Source organism: Megascapheus bottae, chromosome 13 (genome assembly GCF_031878675.1).
Source record: "Megascapheus bottae isolate mThoBot1 chromosome 13, mThoBot2.hap1, whole genome shotgun sequence".
Taxonomy (NCBI): domain Eukaryota; kingdom Metazoa; phylum Chordata; class Mammalia; order Rodentia; family Geomyidae; genus Megascapheus; species Megascapheus bottae.
In genome coordinates, this window is record NC_143521.1 from 35047901 (window position 1) to 35067393 (window position 19493).

At 36.2% G+C, this 19493-nt stretch overlaps 1 protein-coding gene across 2 annotated transcripts; it reads right to left on the bottom strand.

The window, feature by feature from the left end:
• Window positions 1-343: 343 nt before the first annotated feature.
• Window positions 344-17987, bottom strand: Guf1 (GTP binding elongation factor GUF1). 2 transcript variants are annotated; one of them, XM_090343650.1, is made up of 17 exons: window positions 17739-17985; window positions 16612-16723; window positions 16302-16450; window positions 16071-16151; window positions 14873-14950; window positions 14031-14114; window positions 12652-12716; window positions 11679-11882; window positions 9921-10060; window positions 8555-8678; window positions 8110-8242; window positions 7086-7229; window positions 6162-6295; window positions 4963-5064; window positions 3637-3756; window positions 1450-1486; window positions 344-975 (listed from the first exon to the last, which is right to left on the bottom strand). In XM_090343650.1, the coding sequence occupies exons 1-17, from the start codon at window positions 17901-17903 to the stop codon at window positions 838-840; spliced, it is 2010 nt and encodes a 669-aa protein (XP_090199776.1). In that variant the 5' UTR covers window positions 17904-17985; the 3' UTR covers window positions 344-837. The 2 variants fall into 2 exon arrangements, with proteins under 2 accessions (XP_090199776.1, XP_090199777.1); XM_090343651.1 differs by lacking the exon at window positions 1450-1486 and having other exon boundaries at window positions 853-975; window positions 17739-17987.
• Window positions 17988-19493: the final 1506 nt, after the last annotated feature.

Consider the following 19493-nt stretch of genomic DNA (forward strand, 5'->3'; position numbering starts at 1 on the left):
AATAAATGTTTTATAAATATGAGGTAAATTGATCTAGATAACAAATTTGTGGACTTAAAACATTTACTTTAATCAGATGGAATCTCACCAATGGGTAGCCCTTCTAACTGGAAGGAAACAAAATGTGCATTTAAAAAATGGTTAAAATTGGCCTGGAGTGTGGCCTAGCGGTAGAGTGCCTGCCTAGCATGCAGGAAGACCCAGGTTTGCTCCCTGGGTACCATATACCTAGAAAAAGCCAGAAGTGGTGCTGTTGTGGCTCTAGTGGTAGAGTGCTAACCTTGCGAAAGCCCAAAGGCAGTGGCCAGGCCCCTGTGTTAAAAGCGCCAGAACTGGCAAAAAAAAAAAAAGTTAAAATTCATTGTGTAAACATGCATTTTTCTGAATAATTTAAAATGTATTATCCATATCAACCTGGAAAGGTACTATGAAGTATTACAAGCTCCATTTTCCTAATATGGAATGGATTAAGTGTAGATAATTTTGACTCATTGCTACTAGTCAGTGATGGAACTGAAGTATGAGACATGGCAATATAGCTTTAGAATCTCTTATCTCTATATACCCACTAATTCCTTTCAAAGAAAGTCTACTAGAGGGAAATGGGGCTGTGGCTCTGGAGTAGGGCAGTAGCCTTGAGGTAAGGAGCTCAGGGACAATGACCAGGCCCAGAGTTCAAGCCCCATGACCAACCAAAAAAAAAAGTCTACTAGATTATTTAATTGGAAACCCTTAAGGTAATAAACATATTTCAAAGCTTTTCATCCCAACACATTATGAGTTACTAAAAAAATACATCACTAATTGTAATTTACTAAATTTCTTTGGTTCCATAAATTATTTATTAGGTTGTGTCTTCAAAACTTTGATAAAGGCATCTTTTGGAACTTCAATGTTGCCAATTTTCCTTAGCTTCTTTTTTCCTTCTGCTTGTCTCTTCAAAAGTTTCATTTTTCGGGTAATATCACCACCATACTGCAAAGTATTTTGAAACATCAGAAGTTCAATTCACTTCATAGAAAAATAATCATATAATTACATAAGGCATGAATACAATCATCTTACTATTTATGAGACAGACATCTGGAAAATTACTTCTTGCATTACCTTGCAATCATGGCTGATAATCACTTCAGATAGGTACATGGTTTGCAGGGTTTACAGCCTAGCCTTTGCTAGTTAATTGGAGATGAAGTCTTAAGGACTTTTTCTCCCTTAGAATGACTTCAGATCTTGTCCCCTTGTAACACTTCATTTATATTTCAGATAGAGCCCCATGGAAACAGTTATCAATCACATTATTGATTCTGAGCTTGGAATTTTAGATTATGCAACTCTAGTCCCATATAGACTCTACTGGATAGATATAAATATGCCAGAAACTCATGGAGCATTTAGATAAAAGTCACAAAACAGACATATAAGAATGTAAAATAGCCATATACGTACACATTTTGCCAAAACATTTTTTCTATAGGCTTTCACACTGTAAAAGAAATGTTTAAGTAAGTAATTTTTTAAGTGGTCAAAAATTCTTTCCTCAAACAATTTTTCCTTTAATGATTGTTTTTACTAATGTAAAATTGTAAATAATTATACTATAAATCCTTGCAGGACAACAGCAGATAAACTCATACATTATCACCAGCTTTTATTTTATGAAGAAGAAAAATGTTTTCAAATTAGTTTTAAATAGTTGTAGAAAAAGATTTGAACAGGTCCGTTTATGTGTACAGTGTGCCTTCATCAGTACTACTTTTCCATCGCCATTCTGCTCCCAGTCTAACCTGGCCCACTCATCCCCTCACGTCTCCTGGTTCCATTTTCAAGTATAGATATTGAATATCAGGACTGTATATGCCTGTCACTACCCTCTCCATCTGCTCTTCTCTCCTTAAGTCCTAGCTCCCTCCAACAAGGCGTATTTCAGCTTTGGTAGTTCAACTTCTGGTATTCATTTTATTCAACTGTCCAAAGTGGAAATCCACCCTACATATACTGTACTTTGGTCAGTTTGACAGTATATATATATATATATATATATATATATATATATATATATATATGCATCTGGCCCTATACATATCCATGAATGTTTATCCACAAATGACTAACTTCACTCAACATATTAAACACACATACTCTTTTCAGTTGTATGGCATCTGAGCTGTTTCTGAGCTTGACTATAATGAATAATGCAGCAGTGACCATGAGTGTGTGGGTGTTTTTCTTGTATTCTGACTTCCAATTTTTTAGACAGATACCCAAGATGGGGAAGTCTGCTTTTAGTTTTCTCAGGAAGTGCTATCATGCCTCCCAGACTTTAGCTGCCTTAAGTTTACTTTCCTACCAATAGTGCTAACAGGGTTCCCCCCATCTTTATTGCCATTCTAACTGCAGTAAGATGGGATTTCAGTGTTGTTTTGCATTACCTTTAAAAAGGTCCTATTTTGTATCAGTCAGGCTTTATTAGATCAAACCTGAACTTTCTGACGGTCATAAAAGAATTTTAACAGGTTACTTCTGGCTTAACCTAGAAATACTGTTAATACTTGTAAAAATTTTTAAATGGTTATTCTCATACTACAATACATATATGTATGTAGACTAGGCAGTAAAATAAAAGAATATGTTACAAGATTTAGACTTTTTAAAAACCTATTTCAAGACAAACTAATTTTATATGTTATACTATTTTAATACTTAAGAGATTTGCAGATCACTATAACTTTGGAAAGCAGCTCCCTATTTTAGGCATTTTTTTAAGATAAAATAATTTGTTTCCTTAAAAGTATCTGCAATATAATTATGGTAGAATGTCATCAACCTGGTATGGTACCCTTGTTTTAACTTGCACTTTCTAGGATGTTCTCTAGCTATCAATTCCACCTTATACCTTTATTTGAGATGAACAAAACTATTATAAATGTTCTAAAATCTCTCTATAAAACTGACACATTTCAGCAGTACTGGTAAGTTAAATTAGGCATTAGCTAGAATTTAGTAGCAATTTCCAACTTTTCATAACTGAAGATGTCCTACTAATTTCCAGAGCTCAGAGGATTCGTAAGGCTGGGAAGAGGGGAGTGCTGCAGGAGACTTTCTGCACTTACTGTTTCAAGTGGAGCAGCTCCCTTAGCATCCTCTTTACACACTGCATTTCGTTTCCTACAAAAATTAACTCTGCCTTCCATGTCTATTATAAACTGGTAGGGGATCCTAAAAGTGATACTCATCTATTTCTGTAATTTATAGCCTCATAGTGAAGTGATACTAAATGCTTCAGGTTAAAAATAACCTTCGGGTTCTGTTTCTAGACTTAAAATTTACCTGAATAGATTCTAAACTACGTAGTTATAAATCTTAAAAGAAAGAAACACACACAAAAAAAGACCACTTATCTTGGAAACTTTATAGTCATTCTATGAAGATGAATGGAAAAACGTTTATGCCCACATACATCACTTGATGATATATATATATAATTAAAGTAATTGTCTGAGAATCAGCACTATTTTTACTGTTTATATAAATAAGATAAACAGGTGAATGAAGTTAAAATTTTTAAATATTTTTTAGTTTTCTAGAAATACCATTTCTAAGTAACACTGGGATCAAAAATGAATTTCAACTCACGTTTCTCTTGCAATGACTTTACTTCCTATAGAAGCTTGAATCGCTATTTCAAACAGCTGCCTAGGAAGAGAATCCCTTAGGCGTTCACATATAGTTTTGCCAACAGAGTATGCTTTATCTCTGAAACAAGTAAAAAGAAAAAACATGTTTAATCAATGTAAATAATATTTTAATCCTTAATTTCTAAATTCTTGATACTTGCAGTTCTGGGGATCATTCCCAGGGCCTTTCCACATACAGAGATACAGGCAAGCCCTGATCCATATCACCCATCTTAAGAAAATAGTTTCTATGCCTTCCTCTCACAGAAAAAAAAATCAGTATTAATATTTCCAAAATTTAAACATATGATCTTCAAGTCATTTTTCTGTGTACGTTTTTTGGCAGATAAGAATGTATGTATCCTATTTTCCTAATAGGCGTTTTTTTTTTGGGGGGGGGGGAGCCACTCCTGGGGCTTGAACTCAGCGCTAAAGCACTGTCCTTGGGTTTTCTCAAAGCTAGTGCTCTACCACTTGAGCCATAGCACCACTTCCGGCTTTTCCTATTACATATGTGGTACTGAGGAATTGAACCCAGGTTTTCGTGCATGCTAGGCAAGCACTCTACCATTAGGTCAAACTTCCAGTCCCCTAATAGGTATTTTTGTCACAAAACATTCCATAATAATTTAAATTACAAACTACAGTAGTTATAAAAGTGCATCATAATTTATTGTAAACAATATGGCAGTTTGTACATATGTATTTAACTTTCAAATGTTTATAATACAAAAATTATTTTCAACCCTAAAAACAGCATAATAATGATTAAAAAAACATTTTCTTGTACTTTTATATGGTAAGAGAAACATTTCTCCCCTTAACCCAGTTTTTTACCACTGTAATTATATTATTTATATTTTCAATAGTTGAAGTACAGAAAACAACAAAAGAAAAACTGGGAGTAAAACCTATTTAAATTGACTTAAGGAAGATTTATTCTTTTTTGTTAGCCTAATTGTACAAAGCAGTTTTACAATACAAACATATTAATATACCTTGATCAAAGTCATATACATGTATATAACATACTTTCATCAAGTTTACCTCTGTTTTAATCTTAAGGAGATTTTAGTGCATTATATTATGTTTTTTTCAGGCATATACAATACATTTCTACATTTCAACCGCCTCTTTACCTTCTACTTTCTCCTCCCCGCAGCTTCTAAGTACCCCCCCCCCCCGCTCTTTCAAAAGCAATTCTGAAATAAAAAGGAGAAGCCCATAGCTTAAGAAAAACATGAAAGTGATTATTTTCTTCATGATTAATTTCTAGCCAACTTACTTGTGTACAACAGTTGTTAGCTCCTCTACAACATTTCCATTTAGTAGAATATCCATCTTTACAAGTTCTGTAGTCTGGTAACCTGCGTCTTCATAATCAAAACTAACAAGGAAAAAAAGACCAAAGTATGATAACAGATACCATACTTCCCTAAAGATTACACTTTTTTTTTTTAAAAGAAAAGACACTGTACATATGCAGGCTCTCCACTAAGAAGCTTATTTTATAAACTTAAAATTTCCAAGTTGGATAAGTGATATCTATATATTACTTGGATGAATGAAAACTTCATTGTACATCTACTTAGATTAAAATTTTTTTAAATTACAAGACAAGTATTCCTAGTTACTGGAACATACCCTCTAATGTAAGATTTGGGGAATGCCTACATGGACATCTAAAAATAAATCTTAACTCTCCTTTTACTTTTTGACTGGTTGGGCTCAATGTACTCACATTGGATATTTATGATATGAATCATATTTCCAGGAAGTTCAAATTCATTAATGCAGTATTCATTAATGCAGACTTTATATCTGCTTTTCAAATACAGAATACAATTTTGTTTTTTGTTTTTTGGCCAGTGCTGGGGCTTGAAATCAGGGCCTGGCCATTGTCCTTGTGCTTTCTCAAGGCCAATCTCAACCACTTGAGCCACAGCACCACTTCCAGCTTTTTCTGTGTATGTGGAATCGAACCTAGGGCTTCATGCATGCGCTAGGCAAGCACTCTACCACTAGGCCACACTCCCAGCCTCTAGAGTACAACTCTTAATGAAGGAGGTAATAAACATTTTTAATTTTGGTACAGTACTGGGGGCTTACACTCAGGGCTTCCCTGAGCTTGCTCAAAGACTAGTGCTCTACCACTTGAAGATGAGTCTCATGGTCAATTTCTTGCCCAAGCTGGCTTCAAATTACGATCCTTAGAACTCATTCTTCTGAGTAGCAAGGATTACAGGTGTGAACTACTAGAGCCCAGCTAACCCAACTAACCTTTTCATTAAAAGAAGTCATAATTTCCTGATTAACGAAGTTCTTTTTCTCCTACTTAAGTTTCAAGAAGGCTGAACACCTGTAGGTGTTCCAAGTCTTCTTAACTGACAATGATATTCAGTATGTGACTATGTTAAATATTAGCATATTCTTATTAGTTCTAAAAAGTTGTCCAGGAAGGATTTCACTCTCTTGCTTTTTTACCTAGCATAGCCAGAAGACAGAGATTTCAAGGAGTCATAGAAGTCTACCACAATTTCATTCAAAGGGAAGAGATATTTGAGCATAATTCTATTTTGATCAATAAATGTCATATTTTTCTGAACTGCTCTTCGAGCCTATAAAGGAAAGAAAAAGTACAATTAATTACAGCCAACTCAAATACTGTTTTAGACTGGTAAAATAGATGTTATCTACCAAATTTCAGGTAATATCAATAAATGACAGGATTAGGAACAAAGGAAGGAATATTAAGTTGTCTAGTAAAAACAATGAGCAGTGTCTTTAACACAGCAAAAACCAGATTATGTTGTGTTTCAATTATATTATGCTCTTAATTTGATTTTATCCAGTAGTTTTAAGATTATGCACTAATTCATTAAGCAATAAATCAGATGTAACTATAAAGTTCTACTTTCTTTTATAAAAAAATTAAAGAAATTAGAGTCAGTGAAATTAAGCGACTAAACTTACAACCTAATTTGGCAGCAAAACTAAACCTCAAGTCTCACAGCTACGATTTGAGACACTAGCAAGAAGGATAAAACAAAACAAACACTTTCTACTTTAAGGTCTCTTATCAATTTCAACTACTTTTAAAAAGTAAGAGAAATGTATGCTTTTACCTTACCAGAGTAACTATGAAATTTCTTCTAGCTATAGAAGTTAGTCATTTAATATGATTATAAAAATACTGATTATATTTTTTATAATAGTTGATAAATAGCTATACTACCACATATACATGTATGGATACAGACAGATCTATTTATGAATGTATCTATGTACAAAGACACATATGAAATCTCTTAATTATTAAATTTAATCTGATATCTTTTAAAACCTAAGCTTGCTACATTTTCTGGAAGACTTAAACACATTTTGTATTAGGTTGAATTACATTTCTACCTGGCAAAGACCCATTATTTTTCCAGAGTATTCATCTGGTGTTATAATAGTGCCTAAAACAATTGGCTCCAAATATTCTGTTACTTTGGACTTGTCAGGGAACTGTGCAGGGTTGATGATTGTGATTTCTTTTTCTCTGTATTCCTAAGAATTAAAAATAAAAAGAAACGTTAATAGTGAAATAGTTTGCTTTTAACTTACAATTTTTATACAATTATTTTGTTACTGATTATCAAAATAAAAACACAATTTCCTAAAGGTTATGATTCTAACATGCTTTTCAAAGAAAATCTTCCAATGATAAACATTTATGTTGTTATAAAATATAGAAAATTATGACAAAGGATTATATTATATTTTTAAAGACTACATTTAAATGTGAGCTTTATAATGCATTTAGCTAATTAATAAATTTTGTTAAAATATATTCCAAAATTAATAAATTGTAATTCACATATTATCTCTCATTAAGTTAAAATTTAAATTTTGCTTTTGACAGCTAGGGGCTTGAATTCTGGCACTGTCCCTAAGCTCTTTAGCTCAGGGCTTACTGCTCTAACCCTGGAGCCACAGCGTCACTTCTGGTGGTTAAATAGAACAGGCTCATGGACTTTCGTGCCTGGGCTGGCTTTGAACCTCGACCTTCAGATCTTAGCCTGCTGAATAGCTAGGATTACAGGCGTGGGCCACCAGTGCCTGGCTAATGCATTGCTTTGTATAAGTTATAAGTTATTTATGATGAAAATAATAGCTTTCATGTTTGTGTTGGATTTTGAATAATATTTTGATGACTAAACCTACTATCAGAAACAGACCAGATTTTATAATGTGGAAATCAGTTTTGAGAATGTTCCTTTATAAAAGAGAATTTAATCTTTATTACTAATAAACAATAATGTATTTTAATACATTGTAAGTTTAAAAAAAAACTAATAAAAAATAATCTTGAATTCTACATAGTTACATTTACTTGTAAAGTTTTACCATTTATGTTCATGCAAAATGGTATTAAATATTATACTACCTTTATCAACTTGGCTGATGAAAGAACAGCTTTGTATGGCACAGTGGGGGTTGTCAAAATAACAGAAGCGTTATATTCTTGTTCTAGTCGCTGATTAAAAACTTCCATGTGTAAAAGTCCAAGAAATCCCAACCTAAGGCAGAAACAAAGACACTCCAAATTATTTATGTTGTAGCCTAGGCTCTATTATATCAGAATGGAGTGGTACCAGAAGAGTTATCTATCCAAGCAATTCATATCTCAAATAATTTTATTAAATAGGATTTAAGTCTTCCACTGACAATCTATTTTAAATTCACTGTAAAACCTACAAAACATGAACGTATAGTGTGAAATACAAAGTATTTTTTATTTTTTTCACAGCAAGGGATCTTCAGTAATTTGAAAACCTTTTAAACTTTATTTTCCTGTAAAAACATGACTCTACTATGCAATCAGATCTTACCTCCAGCCAGCTCCTAGGGCAAGGCTACTGTCCCGGTGAACTGTCACACTGGAGTCATTTAAAGTCAGCTTTTCTATAGCACTCTTCAGGTTATTGTATTCAGATTGATCTATGGGGTACATTCCTGAGGACACAAAAATTATTACAGCACAATTCACTACCTCACAAACCAAACCTACTATGTAGAGCTGCAAAGTGCAAGATGAATATTACGTTCCTACTTCTGACTGACCGAACATTATTAATGCTAAGAGAAACGCCTTGCAAAGTACTTGCACATCATTACTTGTAAAACAAGTGTCTTCATACTCCAACCAATGTTTATGGTACTGTAGAAATGCAGGAAAAAGAAAAGCAATAACTATGGGAAGTTGGGAATTAGGCCTACTCAACATTAGATAATTGTGTGTTTCCTGAAACAAGCCTAAGTTTTCCTTGGCTACAAAAATGTGAGCCAAGTAAAAAATACACTGAACTGTTACTTTCTAGGGCAGATTTCTATTAAAATCAAAGATAAATTTTGTTAATTCAGTGACAAAAAAAACTTTTGAAGATACAGATTTGTCAGGTTTTCTTTTATCTCAGACCTGTGAACCTGGCATCAATACAAGTGCTCTAAAATTCAGAAGACTGGCTTTATAGAGATAGGAACTTCAGGGAGAAAACCTAGGCACCCAGTGTACAGAGAGATCTGGTAACCTCCTGTCATGGTTTTCTTTTTCCAAATATCCCTAACAGCACATGTAGTAAAAGGTTCCAAAGTTACACACTTGAAGCTACACTATTCTTCCAATTCAACCTTGTACCATACAATACTCAGGAGAGCCTGGTTAAGAGGGGGGCAATTATGCCAGTGGATAGATGTAATAAAAATGCTGCAACTAGAAAAAAATAATGCTCAAACATAATAATTAACTTCTTAGAGATATAAGATGGAAATTCCTATACCCAAGCTCTTGTAAGCATCAACTCACTTCTATAAGGTATCCTAAATGATTTCTCACATAAAATTTCATCCTATACATCAGAAATGTGTATGTTTTATGCATATTATCCATGTATTCATTGTTGAGATAGTCTTGCTATGTAGGCTAAGCTGCTTTCAAATTCACAATCACCTTGCTTCAGCCTTTCAATTATTAGAAATCATGTGTGCACTACTCCTGGACATAAACTGCTATTTAAACAGAAATAAAGCAAACACACACACACACACACACACACACACACACACTTGATTATGAAGCAGAGTATCCTGCCATGAGCAATTACTTATATAGATCCTCTAATAAGTTTATTTTTATTGCAGCTATACTTTGTTTTAAAATATTTTAGTCCTCAAACTTTGATTTTGTGAGCTCCTCACCTGCAAATACCATTGGTTTCGCGGATTTAAACCCAGGCAAGGGCTCCACTGGATGCTTATGTAAATACAATGTATCTCCTATTTGTGCTTCAGTGACATCTTTCATCCCAGCAATCAGATAGCCCACCTGTCCTGCATATCTAAATAAAATTATTATAGGCAAATATTTACTGCTTTCATGTTTAAGTGCAGACTCACAATTAGTTCTGTTGTCCCTGGAAACTAAAACATACTTTCCAAGCAAAATCTGATCAAATTGCAAGTATCAATTCCTGAAGGCCCTTCAACAACAACAAAAAAACATAGCCTATCCATTATCTACAATCTCTGCTCAAGCTTCTAAAACCTCCATCTTATCTCCTTTTTGCAATTCAAAATGCATAGCTTACTACCTGAGATCTAACCAGTTACATATGTTCTTTAGCAACAAAAGTACATTTTATCCCCAGCCAAAAAACAAAAAAACAAAAAAAAAACAGAAGCCAGGTATTGTGGCTCACACCTGTAATTTTAGCTATTCAGGAGGCTGAGATATCTGAGGATCGAGGTTCAAAGCCAGCCCAGGAACAAAAGGACTTGAGACGTCAATTAACCTCTAGAAAACAGGAAGTGGGGCTTGGCTCAAGGGTAGGGTGGTAGCCTTGAGCTGAAGAGCTCAGGGACAACGCCCAGGCCAAGTTCAAGCCTCATGACCCACGCAAAAAAAAAAAAAATTACAAACCTGATACTTTATTTGATATTCATAAAAAATTCTAAATGTCAAAAAATTATTTTTATTTTCTTTTGCCAGTCCCAGGGCTTGAACTCAAGGCCTGGGCACTATCCCTGAGCTGCTTTTGTTCAAGGCTGGCACTTTACCATTTAAGCCACCACACTGCTTCCAGCTTTATCTAAATATTTAGAGATATGAGTCTCTCACACTTTCCTGCCCTGGCTAGCTTCAAACCATAATCCTCAGATCTCAGCCTCCTGAGTAGCTGGGATTACAGGTGTGAGCCACCAGTACCCAGCTCAAACAAATTTTTATTTCTTTGTACTGTATTTCAATTGTGATGTGTTCAATTGTCCCATCAAACACATTAATATGGGATCTAGTCCATCCTAGATCATTAAATTAGCTTTATAAAATGTCCTACATAACAAAGTTGTTTATATGTAGGAAGAGATAAAAGAACCTTAAATAAAGATAATACTGAATACATATAACAGGAGATAAGCAGGCTGTAGAAATGTTTCAATAAGCTTAAGGCTTTCTACTTAAAAATTAACATACTGCTTTTTAGACCTACAACATTAAACCCTCAAACCTGATCTGCAAAGCCATTTGGTTCAATACGTTAGCTAGCTCAGATCTGTTTTTCTCTAGTGCACTGTCTTGTTAATCCCATGATTAGTCAACCAAAGTTTTACCATAAATTTTACACTATACAAAAAAAAAGAATTGTTAACTTTTTCCTATATACTTTTATACTGGAAAATTTAATGGTAATGAAATATCAAAACAAAACCTTAAACAATGCACATGGCGATTAACTCACCCTCCCGTCAAACACTTCAGTACAGGCCGCATTCAACCCCGAACATTAGTTACAGAGTTCTCATTTCCCTTCATACATGAGAACTTTTTTTGATAGAATATTTGCTGTATATCTACATTGATCGAGTTTTATTTTTTGTTAGCAAGTTGAGATTCTTCTTACTGAAAGCAACAGAAATCTAAACATATATGACATATTCAACTGCGGACAGATTACTTACAATTTATGAGCTGCCTTCTCATTAGGAACCAAAATTCCTACTTCATTAACTTCATATGTCTTTTGAGTATGTGCAGATACAATTTTATCTCCTTTGGAAACCATGCCATCAAATAAGGCCACGTTGGCTATCACACCTCTATACTGGTCAAAGGTTGAATCAAATACCAATGCTTTCAGTGTATTGTTGCGATGCACTTTAGGCCTATGAGATATAAGTTAAAATACACATATACACACATATGGAATTGCAATCTTCATCTGTAAAATTCCTGTTTTCAATTATTTTTTATTTAATATTTATTCATTATTATATAAACCCAAACAAGAGCCCAATATGATAGATTTAATTTAATCTCCGCTTTTAAGTAAATGACCATTTGATTTATTTTCAGTACTAAGGTTTGAAGAATTTTAAACCCAGTGCCTCTTGCATGTTAGGAACCACATTACTTTGCCACTTGAATCACACACTCACCCCTTTGAGCTTTAGACTTTTCAGATCCATTCTCACAATTCTACCCAGACTGAACCTTGATTAGCATCAACTAGCCTGAACTGTAGTGAGGATCACACCAGTGTATCACTATGGCACTGCCTGCCTCTGAGATAAGGCTCCACTAACTCATAAACTACATTCAAACCATGATCCTACTACTTCTGCCTCCTGAATAGCTATAATTACAAGTACAGGATACGGTGGTTAAGCTCATGTCTTAATTATGTATACATTTCATTATACTTCAATATAAGGCAAGAAATACCAATGTATTTAAGTGTTCGGTATTAACTGAGAAACGATTCCTATTCTTGCCTTTTAAATTATATTGCATTTGCTTTATTCATGTTGTTAAAACAACATTTCTTTTCATTCACTGGAACTTAGTGCTTTCACACTAAGTTACAACGAGAGGTCAAATTGATTATCTTGAACTAATCTTAAATGAATAGTATAAAATTAGTAAAATGCTTACGGAGGTATCCTTTCAATAACTGCCTGAAGAACACTTTCAACATTTGTTCCAAGTTTAGCAGAAATCTGAAAATACACATATGAAAAGTACAAAACTTTAAATAAATTCAGGAATACAATTGTTTATAATCAGAAGTTAGAAATCTAACAGTGATACATTGCTTAAATACAACCAAAATATAATCCACAACATTACAAGGGTACACAGACGAATACCTTTTTGCATTCAAGTGAAGCAAATCTAAATCTGAATTACAAGAACAATTTTATTATGGAGTTAAGAGAGCAATTAATAGAGTTCAATGAATCTGAGGAACAATCAGTGCTGTAGAGTTGGGGAATAGATATCACTGATCAATACTTTTTGTCTTCCTCTTTTTTTTTTTTTTGTCAGTTGTGGGGCTTGAACTCTGGGCTGGGATGCTGTCCCTGAGCTCTTCATATGAAGTCTTCCACCCTATCCCTAGAACCAAAGTGCCACTTCTGGTTTTTTACTGGTTAATTGGAGATAATTAGAGATAAGAGTCTCATGGACTTTAGTGTCCCGGCTAGCTTTGAACCATGATCCTCAGATTTCAGCCTCCTGAGTAGCTAGGATCACATTCATAAGCTACCATGCTTTCTTGAGCTTCACTTTGCTCATATGACAAATGATATTCTACTAAAATCTCAAAAACTGAAAGATTATTTCATGCTTTCAACACCCACACTTTCCATCTTGACAAGTTTACTTTCAGGTGATGCCTTTGCTTCTTTCTTAAGAAAAGGCTAACATATATAATAATGTATTGTGTTTAGGCTAAAAACAATTTGACACTTGAAACTTGCTTTTAAAAATAAAGTAAGACAGAGAAAAAAAATGACACACTGCTGAAATGCTACAATACACTACCAGATAGCACAGCAGTCTGTTTGTGGCTAGTAATGAGCAAACTATCATCTGACAATTAGATTGTTTCTCATAATTATTATAGCTGGCTTTTATAACTAGCCTTTTTCAGTTTTAAGAAAAATACACAAATGTTTTGAAATTAGTGTGGACCTGCTTTTCAAAGACAGTATTTCCACAGGAGGAAAAGGGCACAGAAGAAGTAATGTTGCAAAGAGTTTATTAAAAGACATACGTGTTAGTCTGGGCACATTGGTTAACTAAGCCAGGGATCTTGGGAGAATGATAAAATCTTTGGGCTTTAATTTCTTCATTGGAACACAATTATTTCTATATGTCTTAATAACAGAAAATGGGTCACTGGTAAGAATCAAATGAAGTAGAAGAGCTCTGTACAACTACTATACAAACAAACACTATAATACTTCATTTAGGCCAAGTACCTAAGTTATTTCCAAGTATAATCAATGTCTTCCAAGAAATGATTTTACCTTAATACATTCCTCAGATGGAATATCAAACAGTTTTTCAATCTGCTTTTCAACCCTTTCAGGGTCAGCATTCTTCAGATCTATCTTAGAAAAAAAATCCAGCTAGTGTTAGTATAATAAAAATAAAATTCTCACTAATAATCTTTGGTGATAGATTATAAGCTTGTTTGACTAAACCATCCTGGCCCCTATAACTTTTTTTCAAAAAAATTACCTATGATCAAAGCAGTTTTAATGAGTACTGAAAACTAGAAGTCAAGCAGCAAAGCAAGCACAACAACAAAGACAGGGCCAAGTATATGTTAACAACATAATCAGCACTGTGTGAGAATTGATTTTAAAAGTTAAGCAGAGCTAGACGCTGGGGGCTCATGCCCATAATCCTAGTTACTCAGGAGGCTGAGATGTAATTTGAACCCAGCCTAGGCAGGGAAGTCTGTGAGAGTCTATCTTCTATTAACTACATAGAAAGTTGGAATAGGACCTATGGCTGAAGTAGTAGAGCACTACTACTCTTAAGCAAAAAAGCTAGGGATAGAGAATCACATACAGGTATGTACTTAGAAAAGCTAGAGGACAAAGGGCTGGAGGCTGGCTCAAACAGTAGATCACATGGCTATCAAGCACAAAAAAAGTGACCTTAAACTTTGGTTCAGAGAGACTATCTTTTCAACCATGGTAAAGCTGTAGTAGTTTGTCTTGCAGTTCTGTCACATGAAACTAAGATGAATTCTGCACACATAATAAATATCCTGAGAGATCCCTCAGAGAAGAAACAGTATGCCTCACATTTAACACTAGATAAAGTGAACTAATAAGCAGTATTTTCTCAGTGCAATTACCTTATTTATAACTGGAATTACTGACAGCTGTGCTTCAAAGGCAAGAAAGAAGTTGGCTACTGTTTGGGCCTGGATACCCTGGAAAGATCAAAGCATGACATAGAGAAGATTACATTACTTTCTGTTGCAAAATTTATCATTCAAAACAATTCCATCTATCTTCATGAAAACCAAGATTTTGGGCCAGGAACGTGGGTTGCTTGCTTAGCATGCACGAAGCCCTGGGTTTAATTCCTCAGCACAAAGAAAATGCTGGAAGTGGTGCTATGCCTTAAGTGGTACAGCACTAGCCTTGAGAAAGCCCAAGGTCAGTGCCCAGGCCCTAAGTTCAAGCCCAGGACTGGCCAAGAACAAAACAAAACAAAAACAAACAACCCTAAGGTTTTGGCCATTCTCACCCTAGAGATAACTCACTTTCAATCTATTGGAAGTGTATTCCTTTTCTAGTAAACTTCCAAAATGCTTTCATTGCATGAATAAAAAAAAATGAATAAGAACCTGAGTTTTTATATCACTCTAAAAATACAAAAAACAAAATGCCATATATTCGAATGCCTCCCTCCCAAAGCTCCTGTGTTAAAAGTCTTTTTGTCCTGATGGTTAGGAGACAGGACCTAGTGGGAGGTGCCTATATCACAGGAGGTGTCCCTTTGCAGGGGACTGTAGGATCTTGGTCTTTCCCCATCCTTTCTTTGGCCCAACAAGTACTCTCACCATGACAGGTTGTTTTGCCCCAAGCCCAAAACAGTGAAAACAATCTATTATGGACAGAAACTTGTAAAACAAATATCACTGAAACCTAATACTTCATACATTATTGCATTAAAATCACCTAACATGACTTATAAACTAATAATTTAAAGCTTTGCTAAAAACTACTAGAGAAACTTCAGTTAAGAAGTTTTGATATAGTGCATTGATAATAGAATGCACTTCAACAAAAACTACAGCAATCTTTTGAACAATTCCTCTAGTCTTAAAAAAAGTAAGAGGTTTAAATGTAAGACTCAACCCCATGGAATGCTTTAGTGTAATAGATCTTCAACTCATCAATATCAAAGCTTATGATCTGGGATAATTAATACAATATAGCTTTTAAGTCAAATACAAAGATTTTATTCTTGAAACACTTTTTAAGAAAAACCTTCCAAAATAACCAAATAAGCATTTCACATCAATTAAAATGAAAAAGTCTTACCTCATTTGCATCGACCACCAGTAAAACTCCCTGGCAAGCAGAAAGTGACCTGGATACCTCATAGCTAAAATCAACATGTCCCTAAGAAACAGAAAGACTGGTATATTTAAACACATTCATTGTAATTTTTAAATTTTTTTAACATAAGGATATTAGAACAAATCTGACTCTACTTGAAGAACTCATGTTATTAATACAAGGCTAACTATAACAGTTCATGCATGAACTTACTGGAGTATCAATGAGATTTAAAAGATACTGCTTTCCTCCAAAACTGTAAAACAGTGATGCAGTCTGTGCCTTAACAGTGATTCCTCTTTCTCGTTCCACTTGTAATTTATCAAGAACTTGCTTGTTCTTCTTCGTCTTATCAATTGTTCCTAGAACCAAACAACAACAAAAAATCAATTATATTTCCAAAGATTTACAAAAGAAAACACCACATATGAAAGTTGAACTAAATATTAAAAAGTATGTGGCAATAGTAAAAACATCCAATTACACACAGTCCATTAAACTTATGGTGTGAGATTGACAATACCTGTCAGTTCTAGGAGTCTGTCAGCTAAAGTACTTTTGCCATGGTCCACGTGTGCAATGATACTGAAATTTCTGATATTTTCAACAGAAAATCTAGACATGTCAAGTTTTTCCTAGGAAGGGAAAAGAAACACCACAGTAAGATAAATTTAGCATAAAACAAGTATTTCATTCACTATAACTTAAAAAGTGCTTATATTTAATTTTTCTGAAAATAAAGATATATGACTAAGCTCATAATATGAAAAACAAATTACAAGAGAAATATGGCAGGTAATCAGGACCAGAATTTATCTTCATGAATAGAAAATACATGGTGGTTCATGTTTATAATCCAAGAATTCTGGGGGATGAGGCAGGATGACTACCAGAAGTTCCAGGCTAGCCTGTGCTACACAAAGAAACTGATTTAGAAAAAAAAAAAAAGAAAACTCATTCAGGTAAAATGTCCTCCCCCCCCCCCCCGCTTTTTTAAAAATATTCTAAACATTTAATTTTCCCAGTCTAGTCCGTATTACATAATCCGCGAATATTGGGAAATTATAATATAAAATTCACCTCAGTTCTATAATCGTTTCAAGATAAGCAGATAAAAGTATGACTATCCTCAAAGAAGTCTGTGCACACACGAACAGGTGACATTTTGTACTGTCCTCCCTTTTATTCCCTCCCACACCTCCAAGCCAAAACATTATACTGAATGGTATCATTTTATGAAATACATACAAATCCCATGTTAGAACAGAAGCTTCTGAAAAGGTGGAGGTTGGTAAGTTGTATTTTTTTTTTTTCGACTAATTGAGAACTTGCATTCAACCACCTTTCCACCTCAACTTGTAGCACTTTGGTGTTCTCGAACAGTGCTAGTGTCATCTAGAGCTGTTGAACGTCCCCTTCTTCCAAGGAGGGAGTCCAAACGCCAGGTCTATCCCTGGAGGGGTCCCTGGAGGGGTGAGGGTTTGGAGCGGGGGGGGGGGGGCGGGGGGGGGGGGCTCCTGCGCCCAGGGCGCTCGGGGAAGTCCGGGTCTGCGCGCGGCTGGGACCTGGAGGCCCTGGAGGCCTTGTCACCCCCTCCCCGCGCGGCGGGACGTCCCCAGAGTCTAAACCCCGGCTGGTCGTGGCGGTCACCTTGAGCTCGGCCGAGCCATAGGGCCGGTGAGGCGCCTGGGACTCCGCGGCGACCGCGTGGGTAGGCGCCAGCCTGGACCTGGGCAGCCCGGGTCGGGAGGGCCCTGCAGCCCAGGGCACGAGCACCCGACCGCGCCAACAGCTCCGACCCGCCGGGATCCACATGCCCTGGGCGGGAGGAGGCGTCAAGGGAGAATCCTGAGACGTGACAGCGACATAGCAGGAAGCTCGGGTCCCGATCCACAAGCCGCGCCGCGCGTCCCGGCAGCCAGGACTGGAGGAAAGCCGCGCCAGCCAATGAGGGGCGCTCGAGGCTCGTCGACGCGCGCCACCACGGCGTCGTGACGTCAGTAGCGACGAGTCACGTGAGAGGGGGTGTGGCTGCGGCTTCCGGTCCCGCGCGGGGCGTGCCTGCGTTCGGATTTGTCTGATCCTCCGTGCTCCCGTAGGAGATCTAGACCTAGAGAGCCCCGAGAACGCCCGGCACGCCGGACGCGGGCGCGGGACCAGCCCGCAGCCCACACCCAGGAAGACAGGGCTGGTTCCTGGGCCGCACGGATGGTGTCCTTAGCCGCAAGCAGTGCCTTGATGGGGGCCTTAAAACTGCACGCGAACTGCGCCGCCTGGTGGTCGGAGGCTGCCTAGACCGAGCCGCGTCCCGGTGAATCTGGGCCATCTGGTGAAGGAGAGTCGAGGAGGAGAGATCCTGTCCCCGATTCATCATAGGGTTACCCGGCAGACAGGAGGTCTGTCCCAGTGAGAAAGGGGCGTGATGACAGAGGTGAAGACGCAGAGCCTTCCACCACGCCCCTGGTTCTTCGCAGGCCTGGGTAGCCTTTGTGCCACGGGAAGGGTGGGAGAGATAGGGAGGGGCCAAGTCTGTTGCCCAGATTTTAATTATTTCAGTTTCTTACTCCTTGGATACACAAGGCCTAGCATGAGTGAAAATGATAAGGACAGATTTGTAAAAATAGAAAATACAGGCCAGAGTGAATTAACTCAACTTACACTTGGCAGTGATGAGTGTGTGTTTTAATGGGAGTTGAAGGGGGGGGGGGGTTGTAACACTGGACTTGAGCACAAGCAGGAATGTACCCTTAATCACGCCATTAAACTCTGCTTTACTGAGTCAGGTACAGATGAGGGGAAAACATAATTATAAAACGTATCATTGGCAGCGAATCATCCTTAATTCAAGGCAGTGATATTTTCAAGAAAGAACTTCTGAGTTAATATAATTTTAAAACACATAAACGATTCATTTTTACCTAAAAGTAAATGTGCCACTGAGAGATTTTTCTTACAAAAATACTAGTTTGCTAGAGTTATTATAACAAAGTACCACAAAGGAAGTAGTATTGTTATTTTTTTCATTTGGTTCCAAAAGCTAGAAATCCAAGATAAAGGTATCTGAAATTAGACCAACATCCCAAATTTATAGGTCTCTCACATGTCAGAGCATCCTCACATGGTCTTTCTCTTCTAAGAAGGACACAAATATGTTTGATTTAGGCCCACAATAATTTCCCCATTTGAACTATTATTACCTCTTTCAAGATGCCTATCTCCTAATACCTTTACATTCTGAGGAACTGGGGAACAGGCTTCTACATAAAAATCAAGGTGGGAAGGAGGTAGAATTCAGCCTATAATACTTGCAATGATACATAAAAACATATTACATAAACAGCAACCTCATCACCTCTAAATTGTTTCAATGTCAATATTGTGGAATATTTTTACATTATAAATACC